The sequence below is a fragment of the Carassius carassius genome, chromosome 1, assembly GCF_963082965.1.
Source record: "Carassius carassius chromosome 1, fCarCar2.1, whole genome shotgun sequence".
Taxonomy (NCBI): domain Eukaryota; kingdom Metazoa; phylum Chordata; class Actinopteri; order Cypriniformes; family Cyprinidae; genus Carassius; species Carassius carassius.
The window spans coordinates 25,918,456-25,940,096 of record NC_081755.1 but is presented as its reverse complement, the minus strand read 5'-3'; the positions used below and the strand labels follow the sequence as shown (position 1 = coordinate 25,940,096).

Here is a 21,641-nt window from a genome sequence, read left to right as displayed (position 1 = left end):
TCGGGCTCAGGTTATTGCCCTGTCCGCCCTGCCGGTGTCAGGGGAGGATGGAGACTCGAGTCTTCTTTGCCCTGTCAGGGTTTTAAGAGCTTATGTGTCTCGCTCTGTTGCCTTTCGGCAGACGGAGCAGCTATTTGTCTCATTCGGTGGACGTTCCAAAGGAATGGCTGTTTCGAGACAGACTCTATCCAGATGGATAGTTGACGCCATAGCGTTAGCTTACGCTTCCAGGGGCCTTCAGTGCCCGTTGGGCGTCAGAGCACACTCCACAAGAGGCGTCGCCTCATCGTGGGCGTGGTCTACTGGGATCTCCTTGCAGGATATATGTATGGCGGCGGGTTGGGCCTCGCCGTCTACATTTATCAGGTTCTATAACCTGGAGGTTCCCGCCTTGCAAGCAAGGCTGCTGTCGGTATAGAAGAATCAGGGCCCTGAGGGGAATTCTGAATTCATGAGCGCTAGGCGCTGCCGACTGTTATATGGGCAGTATTGCGTAAGACCCGCATTGCCACATTGGTCAGGCCTTGCCTCGACTGTGTGATGTCATATTGCCGCATCTACGGATGCTGCTAGATATGGGACGGAGGGTTTTTCCCCCCTTTTTTCTGTCCCGGACTCTCTGTGAGTCCCTCAGGTGACTGTGCACTGTATATCCTGGGCGTTGCTTCAGGTTTATCGGTGTGTGATCCCTGCGCGCACGGCGTTTTACATCGGGTTCCCGTAGCGTCTTAGCTAAGACGCAGTACGAGAGAGCTCTCGTAAGAGAACGTACTCGGTTACTAAACGTAACCTCGGTTCTCTCTAGAAGAGCGAACGAGTACTGCGTTCTCTGCCGTGCGTACGATTCACTCTGGTTCGCTTCGGCGATGAAATAAATCAGGTGAGTCAGCCTTTTCGAGCTCCTTTTATAGGTTGGGCCACACCCGTTTCGGCGGGAAGTGGCAAGTAGGGCGCGAAGCGCCCTTATTGGTCTGATGTTGCATCAGCCTGCGCTCGATAGGCTGTGCAGTTGCCGCAGAACAAGCCAGTGAGCGAGCGAGCCGTCTCGCCTATGGCTGTGTACTGCTGCAAATGCGCTTTACAAAAATACAAAATTAAGGATAATTTTTTGCTTCAGTATTTCGTGAAAAGAGACTTTTCCCGTAGCGTCTTAGCTAAGACGCAGTACTCGTTCGCTCTTCTAGAGAGAACCGAGGTTACGTTTAGTAACCGAGTACGTTTTCCACACTGATAAAGTGCTTTTTAGTTTTGTCTGCAATATGTATGGCACTGAATGGACTGTGGGCAGCCTGTGGGTTGCTGTCTGAGACAGACACTGGTATTGTAGTATGGCATTCTACATTGGCAAATTAATGTAGATGTGTAACATTTTTTAAAATTATTTGATTCCAATTTTTTTTTCACCCCAGCCCTATTACTTTCTTCACTTTCTTGTGTTCTCTTTCTCCTGCTTTGGCATCTCATACCATGCCATATGGTCATGGTGTGGTCTGTGGCTTGGCACTAAGACAGTCAGGAGCTGGTGAATGGCAGTGTGTTGGATTGTAAAAGTCTGAAGTCACATTGAGATGATGCATTGACAGACACCTCATAAGTCAGACCCTTTGGATAAAAAATAAAAAAATAATTGGAATTAGAGAAATTAGAGAAATGGTCCACAATTCACCTATGAGCTTAAACTGCCACATAAACCTACTTTATTCTGTTGAATGTTCCTATTGGTAAATGTTAGATTGTAAGATATTTTTTAAGACCCTCTAAACATACATGCAGTCTGCATGTATCTGTACACAATACAATATATCACAACATCATGTATAAAACTGTGTCATGTATACAACTTGTGAATAGTAATGTGTCCCTTATATATCTGGCAGCTGTTAAACTCTGCTATATATATATATATATATGTATATATATATATATATATATATATATGTATATATATATATATATATATATATATATATATATATATATATATATATATATATATATATATATATGTATATATATATATATATATATATATGTATATATATATATGTATATATATATATATATATATATATATGTATATATATATATATATTTGTTTATAAATAGTTTTTTATATTTTTTTAATCTTTGGAAAATTACTAATAAATATATGTATCTATGTTTTCATGGGAGTGAAAATGTGTTTGAGTGCATACATACATATTAATTCATTCATCCATTCATTCATTTGTTTATTTATTTATTCATTCATTTAATTTAGTAAAAATGATCATAGCATAAAATTGACAGCATTTTTCAAGGTCAGCCATTAATTTATTTCAGTGTTATCTCTTTTATACACAAAACATTTAACATTGTTTGAAAGTGCAAAAAGTAGCTTTCTGACATTTTTGGGGGGTTTTATTATTATTATTATTATTATTATCATTATTCTTTTAGTGCACATTTATAGTCTCTGTTTAATTTTCATTCTTGCAAACTTTTAGCTGACCCTATGTTTTCACTAAAATTCATGATAGTTTGTTACTGATCATAACCTTGCTTCGTATCAGTCTAGAAAGCATGTAATTACATGTTAGTGTTTAATTATTGTGAATTTAAATTATTTTCAAAGAAGAAAAAGAAGATTTGAAGGGTTGAAGAGTATATCAGTGATCAGTGATATAAGCTAAACGCAGTTCTATTAACCCCCAGAACATTTCATAAGATGGCTGTATAGTACCTCTGGCCCTCAGATTTAAATCCCTAAAGACTGAAGTTGTCAGATGGAGCTGTGGGATCACACTGGCTTTGCGCTTTCAACCAGCAGGCTGGCATCAATCCCTAGGATTTCTAGCCTTTGCATCCCAAGATCATCCTTCCTTTGCTGGCGATCTCCAGCGCCTGTGGCTCAGCAGCCCGTCGTGCAGTCTTTATTGGAAGGATCCAGGCTTATGCTCACACTGCACACTTCTTTAGACAGCACAGTGGCTGGCTCCAGCCAATCAAGCCATTTGTCTCAGCGCAGGCTGTGCCAGTGGACAGAGGAGAAGTGTGTGGAACACACCGCTGCATGTGCTGTTCTTGTGTGTTAATGGCTATTGTTAGAGCAGGATTACACATTAGCAACACTGCTGCCAGGGAACTGCTGCCAGTCTCCTCAGCTGACCTCAGAGGACTGACCACAAAATATAATATCTAATTTCAAACAACTGCGAAACAGGGTCAACACACCGCTTACGGTTGTTATCGTTGCTGTTATGAGAACAGACTGTCCAGGGCCGGAAAATCAAATGAACTGAGTCAGATTGGAGAGTTAGTTTTGCATAATATATGTTCTGCTAAACCTCAGCACAGGAATATTTATTTATTCACAAATGAAATGCTTTATTAATAGTCATTTTAATATTGCATTGAGCTGGAAATAGATGCCTTATTAGTGTTTGTGGGTATTTAATGGAATACAATTTACTTGAAAGACATTAAAATCATGATATTGACAGCATCTAAAATGTAAACATTTTTATATATAGATCACTTTAGAGACAAGCATTTCTTCCGACGACAAGAGTTTAATGATTCTATAGCAGGACTTTTTAAAAAAAATAATGGTGAACTTTTGCTTAATAAATACATATTTTAAATGTAAAGTTATTTATTAATGAAATGCAGATAAGACTAGACAGCAAAGTCATACATAAAAAAGGATTAAAAATACAATCAAATCAACCCATTAATTCATAAATATAATATTTTGGGAACTTCAAATGAATTGTTCATGTTTGTAAATCTCTAAAGATGTTTATTTCTAAAAATGTTTGCATTTTAGATTGATATATTGACACGTATTGCATGTTTCAGTGTCTATTCAAACATATGAAAATGTACAGAATGTGTTCTAGAATTACTGTATGAATACTAATAAAATCACAGTGCGAGGCTTTTTTTTTTTTACTTTGGAATGATTGATATGTTACAAAACTGACCAGGATTCAATTTTTTTAAATATTTGATAGCTCCATCTGTTAGCCTACTCCTAACCCAAACCACAGTGTTAAAGGGATACTCCACCCCAAAATGAATTTTTTTGTCATTAATCACTTACCCCCATGTCGTTCCAAACCCGTAAAAGCTTTGTTCATCTTCAGAACACAATTTAGGATATTTTGGCTTGTGACTGTCCGATAGACTGCCAAGTAAATTACACTGTAAAGGTCCAGAAAAAAATATAAAAAGCATTGTCAGAATAGTTCATCTGCCATCAGTGGTTCAACCGTAACTTTATGAGGTAACGATTTTACTTTTTGTATGTGAAGAAAGCAAAAATAATGACCTCATTCAACAATTTGTCTCCTCTGTGTTTCTCTGCATCAGCGTAATGCCATTTTGGAGAATTTGAGCTAATCGCAGGCAGCGTACACTCTTCTTTGTCAGCCACGCCACAAGGATACATTTGGGCTGACGCAGAATCGCTGCTTGCGTTCAGTTTGGGGTGGAGTATCTCTTTAAACTCAACTGTAACCTCTTTTAAAGCAAAATTGTATAATTTATAAGCTTAGTAAATATATATGAATACCTGGTACTTCCATTTCAGACTGCTAGTTTCATACCCAATTACAGTGCAGAGGTGGCACAGAAGTACCTGTGAGGTGCAATATAGGTGTTTTTACACAGACTGTTTAAATGTGATCAGAGGTGGCATAAAGCCTTTAAAAAGCAATGATAACTTATGGCATTTATTTACTAGGGGATGTGGTGGGAAGGCATAATTGAGTCTTTTATGCTGCATTGGATCTTTACAAAGAAATTTTAAACAGGCACAGAGCAGCCTTAACGAATGTGGGAACCTCGAAAGAGCAAAATATGCAAAGCATTGCATGCATGTAATAGTGTCTTATTCTGGTCTTCATAAAATCATAGTGTTCTCACTAGCAGCGGCTATTTTAGAGACAGGGATTGTCATTAACATTTTATACAATGGTTAGTTTTAGTCCAGTGATTTGATTGGACAAGAAGTGTTCCAAGAGTTCAGATGCAATGTAACTGCATGTGACAATTTAACTGTTTATATAACCTTTTCAGTCCTGTTTTTTGCAAAATTTGTGAAGAAAACATAAAGTACCAAACATTTGAGATCAGTAAAATGTATTTTTATATGTATGTATTAATTTTTTCTTTTCTTTTTTCTTTTATTTTAAAGGGATAGTACACCCAAATTGGTTACCCTCATTATTCATAATATCTTCTTTTATAATCAACAGAAGAAAGAAAGGTTGGAATACCTTGAGGGTAAATAAATCATGACAGACTTGTCTTTTTTTTTGGTGTACTATCCCTTTAAGAAGTGTCTTACATTCACCATGGCTGCATTGATCAAATATACAGTAAAAATATATTTTTTAAATAACTTTTAGATTTTATAGGGGTCATATGATGCTCTTTGGAGTGTTGCAAGCTCTTGGTGCATGAACAAGATCTGTAAAGTTGCAAAGACTAAAGTCTCAAATACAAAGAGATATTCTTCATCAAAGTAAAGACTCCGCCACACACCCCTAAAATGGCTCATTCAAACACGCCCCCACATGTCTATGTCACTATGTGGACATATTTGCATAATGTTCACATGTTCGGGCAAAGAAAGAAAGTGTGGTTTCAGTGTTGAAGCAGCCTTGTCAGGGAGATGCTGTGTGTATCTAGGTGAAAGCAAAAGCACTTTATTTGGCCTTCTGAAAGTAGATGCATTTAGGAATATTTAAGATTACTTACAACAGAAGAGCAACGCATTTCATGTACGACGACTTTGTGAACCTAGGAGAGGAGGTCCTTCTGACTTAATCACGTTGTCTGCGTTCGGTCGAACTGATTTGCTGAAATTAAAACAGGGAGGTAATAGATGAGCACTTGCCAATGAAATTGCCATTTGCACATTAGCTCCGTCCACTACAAGAGAAACCTGCATATTTTCTGCTTGTTCTAAAAAGCTGAATAATTCTAAATGAACTCCATTATTTTGACTGGAACATACATCAAAGAATATATTTCACATGTAGCGTGTTGATTCAGCGTTGTAAGACTCTCTCTCTCTCTCTCTCTCTCTCTTTCTTTGCATGTGTGAGAAGCAGCACTATCAGCAAAGTGACGGCGAGTCGTGCGCCTTCACACTAGATTTTACAGCGTCAAATACAGGTGCGCTGTGTGTCCATTTAGATGAAGTGAAAAAGTACAGATCGGTTGATGGAGAGCGAAACTCTGAAGCGCTCAGTTAGTGTTCAGTGAGTGAAAATATATCCATGCTACCAATCAGAGTAGACTGCGCTTGTCGGAAGGAGGGACTTTGTAGAAAATCACGTGTTTGAGAGAGGCGGGGCATCGAGGACCTACAATACAGTATTTGAAAAATAAAGTGTTTTTTGAACATTAAAGCATGTCAACATATTCTGTTACACCGAATACACAAAATAATGATCTTCCAAAAAAGCATCATATGACCCCTTTAATGTCTTTTAAAATGAAAAGTGATGGCAAAGCCAGTCTTCTGTGTCACATGATCCTTCAGAAATCATTCTAATATGCTGAATTGGTGTTCAAGAAACATTTCTTCATATCTTCACTGCTTCACATTTTTATGGAAACCATGATCTTTTTCAGGATTCGTTGATGAATAGAAAGTCAAATGAACATCATTTATTCGAAAAAGAAATCTTCTGTAACATTTTCACTTTGAAACATTTATTTTTTCATTGCATTATGTATACATTTTCCTTTTTATTGTAACTTTAGTTTTTTTTTTATGTCTAGTACCCTAACCTAGCTTTTGCAAACATGGATCGAGTTGAATAGCTGCACCATCTTTAATTTTGTATGACAGCGATAAGACACTTGTGACTAAGTCTGGTTATTGTTTCCTAGAAAGGCTTTGCCGTAATGCACACAACAGCACAACTGGACCTTTCCTCTCCAACTGCGCTTTCAGACTGATGGATTTAATCCCAAAAAGTTTAGCATCAAGAGCAACTGGAGGGTGGAAATAGAAAGAGGAGAAAAAGTGCAGGCAGAGATGGCAAGACAGAATCAGAAGGAAAGAAGAGGATATTGTTCAGAGTAGTTTGGACATAGCTAGTTAAAATGTGACTTTTTTATCCTCTCGGACTGTAAGGAGGATTAGATGTTTGATTCTCTGCCCAAAATAGACCTGCCTTGGAGAAACATGCAGGCAACGCTGGATAGAATTTGATCTGCTCTAAGCCGCTCAACAATGGCTTCTAAAGAGCCAGACTTATAAAGTTCTGCTAGAATACGGATCAGTGCTAGGGGTGGGAGTTGAAATTGCATTTCCTTTACATCCTATTTGCAAGTCACAATGAGAAAGATGGCAAGCAACGGTTGAGAGTCATTAGATAAATTCACTAAGATGCCATCTTTCATATATCATTCTTATAAATAGTTTATGTACTGTGCCAAAGCATATGGAGAATTGTCACATCTCATTCCTGTTTCAACAAAGTGTCTAATAGCTTAGACCAGTCATTCCCAAGGTATGCCCCGAGAGTGCTATATTTTAGGATGCTCCAGAGGTTTCAGATTTCCTGTGTTTAACCTAGAAAAGCAGAAATTATGAAATTATTGAATCATCATCATAATGGCCACTTGAACAACATTAACGATAATAACTAAATTATATCCATTATAATAAGTTAAAATAAACACATTTTATTGAGTTTGAGGCAGATTTTCTATTCAGGTGGTCTTATGATCATAGATCATAAATCAAGAGACCTTTCTGATGCAGTACCTTTCAAGAGAATGAGGCCTGTGACTCCTCAAGTAATGACTGTTTAGTGTCATCTGATTTCCTGGTGTTATATCTTCCCTCACTTATCAGCTTATTTCAGATAGCTGCAGAGCTTTTTATCCCACGTGGCTGATTTTCCCAGTGTCCCATTGCATTCATCCTTGATTTGCAAAAAGACCTGGGGTTTTGCTAAAGCTCTCTTGCACCTCTCAGGCAGTTAGGAGTCTCTCCTCGTCCACGGTTCTTTAGGGACCGGCCCTATATTTGCGTGATAGGGGAGCTCTCCGTTCTGCTTTGCAGCAGGGTGTTCCTTCAAGGCCAGTCTGAAGTTCCTTGAGAGAGACAGAAGGAGGCAAAATGAGGTAAAGGCCATAAGCTTATGCTGCGTTTTTGTTTTTTGACGGGTTTTTAAACCCGTAAATCATGACTTCAGATCACGACTCGCAACTTTGTAGCGTTCCAGGCAAGTCACACCAAACTGCCTCACCGTGTACCACTTGCATAAACACTGCATCAGTATGCAATATTATCCGAGGGCCTGCCATTGTTGTTTCATGGGCTATGTGACGTCAGAGCTCGGATCTGGGAGTACATCGATCTAGTATGAGTTCACTGCCGCTCTGGTGCACTTTCACAGGTAGAAGGTTGGAAAAACACTGGTTACGGGTTGCCTGGAGCATAGCATTAGACAGAGTGGTCTTTGTTTAAAATGTGAGGTGAGGTATACTGAGAAAACAGTAGTTCATTTCTGAGCCTGATGCCTTTTCATTAGCTCCCAGTCTCTTAGGAGGAGTATCAGAGAGATGCTTAAAAGCTTCCCTGTGGAGTCTGGGGTGTTTTGATAATGAACAGTAATGTGTGTTTTGTACTGTTCTTACTTTTGAAGGAGATCGAGGATGTTTAAGTACTTGGCTTTGGCTTTGATCAAGATCAAAAAGCACTGTTGTTGAAAAGATGAGCTTAGACTTGCATTGTGCTTCTTAATGACATGTTTTAATATTTTTGGCTTTATATTGATTGATTGATTCATTCATTCCTTCATCCATTCACTCACTCACTCACTCATTCAGTTCAGTTCAGTGTTAGATTTATATTTACGTATCCCTTACATTTCATTCATTCATTCATTCATTCATTCATTTCAGTGTTAAGTTTATATTTGTTCCTATCATACACACATTCATTCATTCATTCATTCATTTCAGTGTTAGTTTTATTTTTGTCTTTAACACACAAAATGTATTTATTTATTTAATTATTTATTTTGAGTGTTAGTTTTTTTCTATCCCTTTCATATGCTGTTTATTTATTTTTATTAATTAATAAATCAATCAATAAATCAATTAATCAGTTAATTAATTAATTCATTCATTCATTCATTTTCCACTTCATTTATTCATCCATTTAAAAAAAGAACAGCAATAAACAACAGTATTTAACTTAATGATATTTTACTTGATAAAGTTGTATTTTATATATATAATAATAATAATTTATATTATCTAGGCAGACATATTTGCAGGACATCAGTAAGTCATTTGTTTGAAGTTCACTTGAATGAATGGAATCACTTAAACTAATCAGATTTTAAAATGCTTCATAAGCGAGAGACTGACACCGGACAAGTTACATTACTACATAGAGCTTAACTGCTTTCAGGCTACTGAAAAATGTAGTTAAGTTAGTAGCACCTCTACTATTAGTTTGTTACTCCCCGCTGGTTATGTCAGCACAAAGCTCTCTAGTAGTTTGTCAAACTATTGTGTGCGTACAGTACAGCTTGAAGCCCTCCTGGGTAATGCTGTCCAGCACATGGGTTATACAATGGCCCTCCAGTGTTGGTGGCTGAGGGCGATGAAGTGAAACTGTTCCAAGTGACAGGAAAGTCTGAAGGCACAACCTTCCCTCGACATGAAACCAGCCTTCAGCGACATTGCGGAACAAGCCAGTCTGGATGAAGTCTGTGAAAGAGACAGCGGAGGGATTGGGAAAGCTGGGGGGAAAATAGTATAAGTGTTTGGGATGTTTCTGGAAGGACCTGAGGAAAAAGCAGTTCAAGGCTTCAAGAAGAATACTGGCGAGTGAGCCAGCAGCTGACCAGCGAGAGGAGTGCTAGTCTGCCAGTTCATAAAACACACCAGGGGCTGTATTTCTTACGTTTTTCCCTCCTCAGTCCCACTGTTTGTCTCCCACTAGCTCAAGTATGTGCTGCAGATGGTCTTTAGAGCTGTCAACATTGAACTCTATAAACATGTCCTCATGTGACGGAGGTCAGGGACCAGAAGACAGTGGGCTGTTCACCTCACGCCACTGGGAGCTTTTAGTCATTTTTGAACAGCTAGTAAAAAATTTTGCACCTAGCTGAAAGACTTCACTCAATGTGACAATGCTGCTTTCCATTGACATAATGAGTCTGTGGTGGTGGTATACATTTTCATGGTTTCATTATGGGGTGTGGAAGGATTATCCAGCTGGCCCTGAAAGCTTTTAGAGGTCATGTGACCATCCGGGGTCTTTGCAGTCTTTATGACTGAGGCCTCAAGTCCTTTAAGAATGGAAGTGCAATTTAATGGGCTCAGTCATTGACTGCTGTCCGTTTCTGTTTTAGGAAGGTGACATCATTTCATTCATCCTTATTCTTTGTGTGGGTTTAGTGTGCTGTAAGGGTATTTTTATCCAGGGTTATGAATTAGAGACGGTCACATTATAGCAAATCAAGCACATGCAGAACCTCACTGTCTCTCTTTCTGTTCAAAGAGCCATTAGTCTTAAAGCTGTGGTTTAGTAAATCATATCTAATGGATTCCGCTTGAAAATAATAAACTGCATTTAGTTCGGTTAGAGGGAGTCATTTAGTCGGCGTGATGTTAGGACACAAGGGTCACATCTGTGATTTTTCCCTCTCGTGTCCTGAACATGAATGTTGAAACAAAAGCCCTGGTCTTCTGGGTATTAAATCTTTAAATCTTGAAGCTTAAATCTTTTTTTAAATAAAAGCTGGAAAGAATTTAGTATAAAATAACTGTGCAATGAAGTGCTACATTGTTGATGAGAATTAGAACTATCCTTTTAAATAAGAAATAATAACCTGAATTACAGATATTTAGCACATAAATACATGTAACATCTGCTACAGTTTAGTCTGACTATGTAAAAAAAACTGACTGGTCTGAGACTAAATAGTTAAAACCATATCAGCTGGACCGAAAATGTCACATTACAATTCTAATGGAGAAATCACTGTTTTAGTTTGACTGAAATGTATAATTTTAAAGTGCATCTAAACCTACAGTTAGAGCAGGGCAAAACATTTAAATCTATATTTATCATAAAAATAAGTCCATGATATTGATAATTTTTTTTAACAATTTTCAATATTTAGCCTATACTACACTACAATAAACTAATAATACATATACAATACAGTATACATTCAGCGTCTGCTGTCTCACTTTACATAAACTTTATATCCAAAGCTGTTCTTATAGTTCACTTCATGAGCTGTTTCATTTGTTAAAACGTATGGTCAAATACACACTGCAACACAAAGGTCTTCACAAGAAACAACCAAAATAAAAGTCCAATTTAACTTGAAGAAATTATGACAGAAATATATTATTATAATAAGATTTACCTAAAATTATAAAATTAATTCATTAATTCATTAACGCGTTCTTTTGTTTGTTCGTTCGTTCGTTTGTTCATTCGTTTGTTCGTTCATTAATTAATTTATTCATTCATTCCTTCGTTTGTTCGTTCATTTGTTTGTTTCAAACAACCAAGATTTTTACATATTTTCCATGTTTTTAAAGAGTATACAAGTATACAAAAAATGCAAGTTTTAATTTAATTTAATTTATTATATATTTTTTTATATTTAGTATTGTAATTAATTTCACAAATTTTATTGTATTATTTATTGTCATCATTATTATTATTATAACTTAAAACTGTCACGGTTGCTGCTGCTGTGGAGGAGACAAGGAGACGAAGGAGTTTAACCAAATAGGGAAGTACATGGAACAGGCAGGAACAGGCACTTAGTAGTAGGGTTAGACATGCAATACTGGACAAAGAAAATTTAAGAAAAAAAGTTTAAATAATTTTCAGTTTAAGTTTAAAATAATTTAAAAAAGTAATAAGGGAGGAAACTAGGGAATTGGGGAAACACAGCCAACATAAATCAAACATAATTGGAACAGGAAACAGGAAGGACCAAATATGGGAATGGAGGGAGAAACTAGGACATGGGAAACAAAGTACACAAGACAAGACAGGAACACAGGCCTGACAAAAACACATAATCCAAAAAATACAAATAAAATGGATAACACAGAATTGGGGAAATAATATGTAATTCCCTGGGGACTTTCCTTGTAAATGAACATGCTATGTTTACATAACTGTAAGGTTTTACTGGTAACCAATTAAGCAGTGGGAGAGTAAAGTTTCATGCCTTCGAAAGCAGCTTTAATCTCAGTCTGTTTCTCAAACATAGCTAGTGCATGACTTCAGTAGCACAACCGTGTGACAGGCGTACCTGCATTAGCATGAGACAGATGTTGACCTGATTTACTTTTCCGTTGTATGCTGTCTCTTTCTGGATATCCAGATGGATGCTAAAGCCACACTTTTGTTTTCCCTCCACAAATTTCCTTTCTTTGCACCACCGTTGCAGGTGTTGACCATCTGGATTACGCTAATCTCCAGGGCCACCGCTGACCTGACCTGCGACGCTCTGCTCCTGCTCTCCACAAATCTTACAGGTAAGTCTCCATAACGGATCTTAAGCCGATTTTGCTTTGAGGTATATAAGAGTTTAGATTTGGTTTGGGAAACGTGGTCATAGATCAGTTACACAAGTCAACTTAATGGCCGGTGTTAATGGTCTCCCATTTGAGGTATTGATAAAGTGTCAGGGTGGACCATGGGATTTGTTCTTAAGCTGCATATCACCAGTACATCTGAAAACATCTGAGAACATTTACTAAACACATTTACAGGAGACTTTGGGCTTTACACATGTCATGCATGAACCTGCGGGACACAAAAAGAGTATACTTTTTTAAATGGTTGTGCCTGTTAATTGAGAGTCAGTGTGGTATGACCTCATTTTGGACCCCATAGACTTTCAAAGTATGCACATTCTTTAGAATATGTTCTTTTATTTTCCACAAAAGAAGCTCATACATTTTCACAACATAAGGTTGAGTAAATAATGAGCTCTTTTATAAAAAATAATACTATAAATATTAGCAGTGTGGCCCTTGAAGCTGAGAAACCCTGGTTTAATGCTTTTCTATTCTGAACTGAACTAATTTTTTCATTTCGCGAATGGGGATAGGGTGCAACAAGAATAATTGAACGTGTTCCATGGGATACGTGACTTTTTTTTTCAATGTAGACAAAACATAATCCGTGACAAACATAACTCTTATTGCTCAGAAAAGGCAATATAAGGAGATAAAAGTTGTGATGGCTGGATTCAGTTGTTGTTTTTCGCTCTGCTTTGAAAAGCTCAAGACTTACTGGGGTTTATTTTGGTTTGCAGTTGAAGATGAGGGGTAAATCGAGCACTAATGCAAAAATGCTAGAAAACACTACAGATTTGTTTGCATTCAGAGCTTTGCAAAGTCTTAGCGAGTGTGAATTGGTGTGAACTCTTAGGGAAAAAGTATCAGATTTTCTTTTTCAACTGCAAATGTTATGTTTCATTAGTAATATTTGTAAACATCGATTAAGCCTTATGTTTTGTACACTAAACTGAACAAATTGCTCTATGGTTGATCTTTTATACAGTAGTTAAAATTGTATGTTTCATTTGAGGATCGACTGTGTCTCTTCATAAAAATATATATAAAATACCCCCTCCTACCACCCCCCCCCAAAAAAGATGACATTTAGCCCTAATTAAAAAAAAAAAAAACATAATGCGATAATGCGATAGCATGCCGTTTATAATTCTGTCTCGAAAAAATTTTGATTCCAGATGATACCAAGAGTAATTGACCATAACAAAAAATAGGGTAATTTGATCATTTAATTTCTGAAAAAATCTCAGTGTCTGGGTTTGCATGGAGCAATTGGTTTAAATGTTATGTTAAAAATCTTAAGTAGCTGCTGGTATTTGACATAGACATGTGCATGCTGCAAAAAATGTTTGATTGACAGTCACCATGCAAATATGGCTGTGAACTGCTTAAGTTTTTAATGTTTTAATGTGTTTTTTTTTTGTTTTGTTTTTTGTAATGCAGGCTTCATAACCATGCCAACAGTTTTTATTATTATTATTATTATTATATTATTATTATTATTATTATTATTATTTTATTGTTTAAACGTTTTATTGTTTTGTTTTTTCTAATTTCTAAGAGATCATAATTTATTATAAGTTATTATTTTTTCATTTATTTTGAAATTGTATATTAACAATTTAAAAACTTAAAGGGATAGTTCACCCAAAAATGTATATTACCCCATGTTTTATTCACCCTCAAGCCATCCAAGGTGTAAATGACCTTTTTCTTTTAGATGTTAAATTTCTTGTTATATATAGTCATATTTATATTTAAGCTATATTTAAGGTCCTTCAAACTTTATAATGGCAGTGAATGGGGGTCAAGATTTTGAAGTACTCCTATATATATATATATATATATATATATATATATATATATATATATATATATATATATATATATATATATATTATTTTCTTTTTTTCATATTTGTTCTGAATTCATATTTTAACAATTTAAACACTTAATTAGAAGCATGAATGCCAAGTTTAACATGTTAGATGTTAGCTAAAAAGTGCTAACTTTGTTACAAAAATTTTATATTGTCCACATATAACATCCAAAATAGATTGACCAATAGCATGCAGGTATTGTACATAATCGACCAATCGTGGTGCGTGAGTCACACTCTTTACCTCATTTATTATATTATATTTTGCTGAAAAGTTGAACCTATGTTCAGATATTCATAACAGGCCAGCTGAGACCAATCTGGTGTGAAATCTGGCAAATGATGCCTCCTTAAAACCTCAAAGAGTAAATCTCTCACACACGGTGAAGTTACCGTGGCTTTCCTCTTTAAAAGAGACACGTGCTAATCCATCTGGTAGACAGATTAATGGATCAAGTTTACACCACTGAACTATATATGTGTACAGGGCCTTACAACCATTCGGTGAGTCAATAGCTCACTGGTTAAACCTGCAGTTATTTGCAGTTGTCAAATATCTGATAGGTCTTACAGTCGTATTTCTTCATGCAGCATTAACACAACTATAAAACTGTGAGTGATTTCAGATAAGATTTTCCAAGATGAAACCAAACATCGTATTTTTAAATGCTCGCCATATAACGGATAATTAATCTGTCCTTAATGCCTGTAAACCCAAAACCTTACACTGGCTCGATCAAGTGATGATATGATTACACAAGTCTTGTGGAATTCAACCCCTAATCTCCAGTGCAGCTGCGGCAACAAAGCCTGCTGGTGCCAGCGCAACAATTGTGAACTCACAAGGAGTCAATGTTGTGTAATATCACTAGATAAAAAACTCACATTGGCTGAGCTGAATGATGAAAAGTTTTTAATAGATGTTCTGTGTCTACCAGTCTAAGATTCAATTTTGCATGTGCTGCATCACAAGGAAGGAAAACAGGCCAGGAATGTGGCTGTCTAGGGATCGCAGGTCCCCGTGGGGATGATTAGGAAATGCCGAGTAATACCTTCAACGCATCTGTCATGCTCAGTATCGACGCAAAGAGACAGTTGATGTTGAATGTTACCTTCCCTCCTAGGTGCTCTCATGAGAAAATCTGGCCTCCCGAACCACATAGAAACATCTTTTGAATATCTGCATCTGAAATGATTGTCATATGGTCCAAAAATGTAGCCTGCTCTTTCAAAGAAAATTGATTTTCAAGTTATGCCAAGTTATGCTGTCTTTCGGGACAGATGAGGGTGGATATGTTGTGTGTATTCTGTACCAGAAACTATCTCTTTGGCTTTGATTCTTTATAGTGTCTATGTCTTTGAGATTGTTTTGGACAGTTTGTAAACGCAGAGTTTTGTACCGTCTAGTTCTTAAATTGGCGGTAAACACTGTGCTTTGAGAAAGAGTAGCTAAAATGGCCTGTGTTTTGAAGTGCAATTGACTAATCAAGTGTTTCTGGCTAACTGGATTTTCCTGATTTGTTTGTCTGTGGTAACCTTAGTGATACTAATTGAGAGTCTTGACGAAGAGAAGTTTAAGAGTCATTTAACAAACTGACCTTTGATTACAGCCTGCTGTTTTACAAGGTGCTGTTTGTGTTTGTATCAGGACAGGTCAAGAGCTTTATCATTTATTACTGGTCTCCCGAGTTTTGTAGAACAGAGAAGCAGGGTTATTTCAAATTAATTTGTCAGCTGAAATTATATTAAATTAATAAATATTTTTTTTTACATTTAGTAATTAATTTATGATGTTAATAAATACACAATTGTAATTTGTATGAGCAGTTACACAAATTTGCAGGTCAACTCAGCTCACCAACCATACTATAATATGAAACATATTTTATTTAGCCAAGGGAATACATTTGATCGACTGAAGTCTGAAACTTAAATTTAATGCAAATGCAAATATTTAACATGACCATGACTCAGATTACCATGACATAACCAGCTTGAAATATTGTTTGTGAAAATAAAACTGGTGGTCATGTCTCCTGGAGGTCATATTTTGTATAATTACCTATAAAATATCAAGAGCTGAAGTGATCAGATTTCTTTCGTGTGCCATTTTATGATTGTTTGTGTAGCTATAATTGACGTAATTCTGAAATTAAAATTCACAGATCCAAGCATGTGTAAAGACCAGGGTTCTCACAACAAAGCTGTGATTAACTAATACTGAGCCCACTCAATGTAAATAACACTGAAGTACAAGTAGCATGTATTTTTTTATTTTCAAATGACTTTGTTTTTCTTTATCATGGCTATGTGGAGTTTCATAGAATATGTAATTAATCACACAATAAGAAATAAAACTCTAATATTTGTTATTATTATTATCGTCTTAATTTAAATGCATTTTATGCATTTCAGTGACCCATCCCATTTATGTATTTTACTTAAACTTAGTCTTGTAACAAGTGCAGTAGGTTATGCATAAAAAAAGATATGCTTGTAAATTACGTGAAAAAAAAAATGTGTGATCGCAAATGTTTAGTTTTTTTATTTTCAGTACAAGCCATGTTCCGATGGATATGCATTAAATAAGTGCCCTTTTCAAATTCTGATTGAATGATTCTCATTGCTTAAAGGAGCATTGCGTAGGTTCTGAAATTTCTAACCGTTACTGACACCAGTGGCCGTTAGAGGAACTGCAGCCAGTCTCATGCTCGTTCTCAGTGCGCACGCTATTTTTTTTTTTTTACTTACGAGGAATGTCCGTGGGTGTCTGAGTTGTGCTGGAGGCTGGTTGCTTCTTTCCATCTGCAGAGTCCATTTGAAAACACTATTGCCGCTGCTTACTATAATGGCTTGCGTGCAGAACGGTTGTAAGCCCAAGTAGACGAGAACGCGCATGACGTCACATTTTGTGAATTTTCGCGCCAATTCGGGCCCGACTCCTCCACACAAAATTGAGCCTACAGGCTGATAGAGGCAACCGTGGTGGACAGTCGAGGTGTCATTCTTTTTTTACATCATGGTTGGCTCATACATGTGCAAATGAAAACTCTATCTTAAAGATTTTTTTAAGTAAAAACCTCCACATAGCTCCTTTAATAATACAGCTGAAAATCATTTTAGCATTTTAGCAGTTAGTCAATAGGTTATAGCCTGATTAGTTAAATAATTCAAATTCTATTCATTATAATATAATTATTAAGCAGCCTCCTTGTTTTAGAGTTGATTTTGCTGTATCGCCATATACTATAGCCACAATTATTGGTCAGTGTCCATTATTATGTTTTTTCCAATGCTAAGATCAGCAGATGTTTTGAGAAATTTATGAAAGTAAACCTCAAACTATGAGTACAGTTTTTCAGCACAGTCGATCCTATCCAAGAGAGAGATGTGTAGTAACTTGTATAAAGCAAGTCATATCATATGTGTTTATTTCCTGAGCAGAATTTTGTTCCCATAAAATCTAAAAACATGGATGTCAGGATAAATTACATTTGTAGGAACAGCAGTGACCCTCATTGTGCTGCCAAATAAACAAACTTCATTCCGCAGGGTGGGACCTCATTTTTGAATGAATATGTTAATGGCACGGTACTGAGAATTCATTGTTTTGCACATGCGTTTCTGCGATTTGAAAAGACTTTGAGAGCAGAGCTGCTCATATACATTATGAATTATTCAGCAGCGATATCCCCGTTCGTTCACCTGTTATTTCCGGGCCAGAGGATGAACAGACACAGTGACATGCTAGCTTGGGTTGTTCTGCTCCAGTGTGTGTGTGTTTGTATTCTGCTTCAGTGCCATGGAGCCAGAGCAACTGTCCATTGCTTTTGTGAGTAGAAGATTAATAGATGTGTGCTTGTTTTATCTCGGTGAACAGCAGACAGGAGAGTGAATAGAGAAACAAATTCAACCAAGATTTGATAAAAAAGGTGCACAAATCCCTATAGTAAAGATTCAAATGCTATTTGCTTGACAAACAAAGTATTTTACAATTAAAAAGATTCTCAGAATCATTTTGATTCATATTTTTTTTTTCTTATTTGTTCACTTTGTCTATAAGTAATTGTTTTAAACATCCAAAATTATCAAAGCTAAGGTGCAGATCCAATTTTGATATTTTAACGACTGGAAAATTGTCCAAGATTTTGGAATGGGTTGTCCCTATTCTCTTAATAAGTAATGGGCGTAACGTTCAATAAACAAATCAGAGTGTCATCTCCCATGCCCTTTAAGAGCGAGATGCGCTCGCACCATGGCAGATCGCTATTTACATGGCAGAATTTGTTGGCGGAAAAGCTGAACGCTTCTCAAGCAAGAAACCGATCTGCTCGTGCACGAAGTTGAAGCATGCGAGCAGATCATGTATGGGACAAGCAGGAATCCACCAAAGCTTCCCGAGGTGAAGAAGGCGTGGGATGAAGTAGCAGTGCAGGCTTTCAAATAGCTCCGCGCGATGAGTCAGTTAATATATATGTGTGTGTATTGGCACGATTGTTCAATTAATTTGCCAATTTCATTCATCATTATAAGTAGTAATATGCTGAATAGCAAATAGGTAGCCTAATTCTAATACATGCAATGACTATCCATCATTAAATTTTTATATTTATGTACACAATAATATTCTTTTACACTGTAATCCTTTTGTTTTTAATATTTGGCATGTTTGTGTGATGCGCATCCCTGTGTGTAATAAGCAAAGTCAACGCGCACTGTGGACCCGCCCAGAGGCGCATTTTCTACCGACTTTAGACTAAGTTTGAGTTGGTCTATGGCGCAGTGTATTTTCAGCTCCTTAATATAGCAATGCGCCAGCAATGTGCCTGAACACACCTATTTTTTAGACCATACATGCAATACAGCACGCCCATGGGTGCACAAATGGGCGCAATGCATTCGCTAATTAAACGACGTGGCGCTGGACGGGAAAAAGCGAACAGCGCCGGACTGAAACTATCAAACACACTTGCGCTGCGCCTTGCGTCGCATTGCGCCGGGTGTATGATAGGGCCCAATATCTGAAAATATCTGGTGAAAACAACAATGAATTATATTGATGCTCAGTGGCTTTGTTCAGATCTCTGCTGAAATGACCCGAATTCATTTCTAGTCAAGTCAAGTCACCTTTATTTATATAGCACTTTTAACAATATAGATTGTAACAAAGCAACTGACCAGCATTAAACAGGAAAATAGTGTGTCAATAAAGCAAAAATGCAGTTCATCATTTAATTCAATGATGTCATCATCCAGCTCAGTTCAGTTTAAATAGTATCTGTCCAAGCAAGTCGATGATATCGCTGGAAATTAAGTGTGAAATTAAGCAAGCCAGAAAACCTTGGGAGAAACCAGGCTCAGTCAGGGGCCAGTTCTCCTCTGGCCAGACAAAACCAGCAGTTCAATTCCAGGCTGCAGCAAAGTCAGATTGTGCAGAAGAATCATCTGTTTCCTGTGGTCTTGTCCTAATGGCCATTTAGGAGACAAGGTCTATATTGAGGATCTGTCTTTGGGGCTCATCTAGTTATCCTGGTTTCTGCTGACATTCAGGGCTTGAGAGGTCCTCTCTAGGTGCTGATCCACCATCTGGGATGGAAACGTACTGGATCCGAGTGACTGCAGTGACCATCTGATCTGGATACAGACTGGATCTGGTGGCTACGGTGACCTTGGAATAAGAGAGAATCAGACTAATATTAGTGTAGATGTCATTCTTCTTACGATGTAGCAAGTACATTGTGTGCTATGGGAAGTGTTCCCAGTTCCGGTTTTCCTAATAAATGCAGCCTCAAAATCCTTTAACGGATTTGAAAATGAAAAATGTGTAAGTGTTATATCTAAGCCAGGTGCCATGGTGCAATAAGAGCTCATTCAAATACTGAAGTGCTAAACCATTCAGGGCTTTATAATTAATAAGCAAGATTTTAAAATCTGTATGATGTTTGATAGGGAGCTAGTACAGTGTTGACAGAACCAGGACTAATATGGCCATACTTCCTGGTTATAGTAAGAACTCTAGTTGCTGCATTTTGGACTCGCTAGAGCGTGCAGAGCAACCACCCAATAAAGCATTACAATAATCTAACCTTGAGGTCATGAACGCATGAATTAACATTTCTGCATTTGACATTGAGAGAATAGGTTGTAATTTAGATATATTTTTGAGATGGAAAAATGCAGTTTTACAAATGCTAGAATTGTGGCTTTCAAAGGAAAGATTGCTATCAAATAACACACCTAGTTTCCTAACTGATGATGAAGAAATGACAGAACAGCCATCAAACCTTCGGTTCTAGGTTATTACTTGCAGAGTTTTTAGGGTCTATAATTAACACCTCTGTTTTTTTTTTTTCGAATTTAGCAGTAAGAAATTACTCCTCATCCAGGTTTTTATATCGACTATGCATTCCTTTAATTTTTCAAATTGGTATGTTTCTCCGGGTCTCAAAGAAATATAGAGCTGAGTATCATCAGCATAACAGTGAAAGCTAACACCATGCTTCCTGATGACATCTCCCAAGAGTATCATGTAAAGCGTGAAAAGTAACGACCCTAGTACTGAGCCTTGAGGTACTCCATACTGCACTTGTGATCGATATGATACCTCTTCATTCAGTGCAACAAATTGATGGCGGTCAGATAAGTATGATATGAACCATGCTAATGCACTTCCATTAATGCCACCAAAGTTTTCTAGTCTATTCAAGAGAATGCTGTGGTCAATAGTGTCAAACGCAGAACTAAGATCCAATAGCACTAATAGAGAGATACAACTACGATCAGATGATAAGAGCAGGTCATTTGTAACTCTAAAGACACTAGTCTCACACAGGCTTTTTTTTTCTTGGTACTGCCAGCACTCTATTAAAGACACAGTGTCAAATAAACAGTATAATTCAACTTTCAAACACCAATGCATTCCATGTAGTACTTCAAGCTTGAATTACTCTGATGGTAGAGATATTTCTGTATATACATAAAGGTCAGGGGGCACGATTATTACAGTTATTATTATATTATTTAGCTTTTGAGCAAATTGGTTGTAATTGATTCAATGACTCACTTGTCACTTATCACAACCTATGGGTGTAATAATGTTACCTGCAGAAAGAATCACACACAAAAAATAAAATTATTATATTATATTATATTATATTATATTATATTATATTATATTATA

At 36.8% G+C, this 21,641-nt stretch overlaps 2 protein-coding genes across 2 annotated transcripts in view; both read left to right on the top strand.

Moving 5' to 3' along the window:
- cdc27 (cell division cycle 27) overlaps positions 1 to 21,641 on the top strand; it is a 364,243-nt gene that overhangs the window by 136,670 nt on the left and 205,932 nt on the right. The window lies entirely within an intron of this gene.
- The window catches only part of crhr1 (corticotropin releasing hormone receptor 1), a 148,832-nt gene that overhangs the window by 40,693 nt on the left and 86,498 nt on the right, over positions 1 to 21,641 (top strand). The window contains exon 2 of the mRNA XM_059553061.1: positions 12,450 to 12,537. Within this exon, the coding sequence (XP_059409044.1) occupies positions 12,450 to 12,537 (88 nt within the window). The remainder of the gene's footprint in view (positions 1 to 12,449; positions 12,538 to 21,641) is intronic.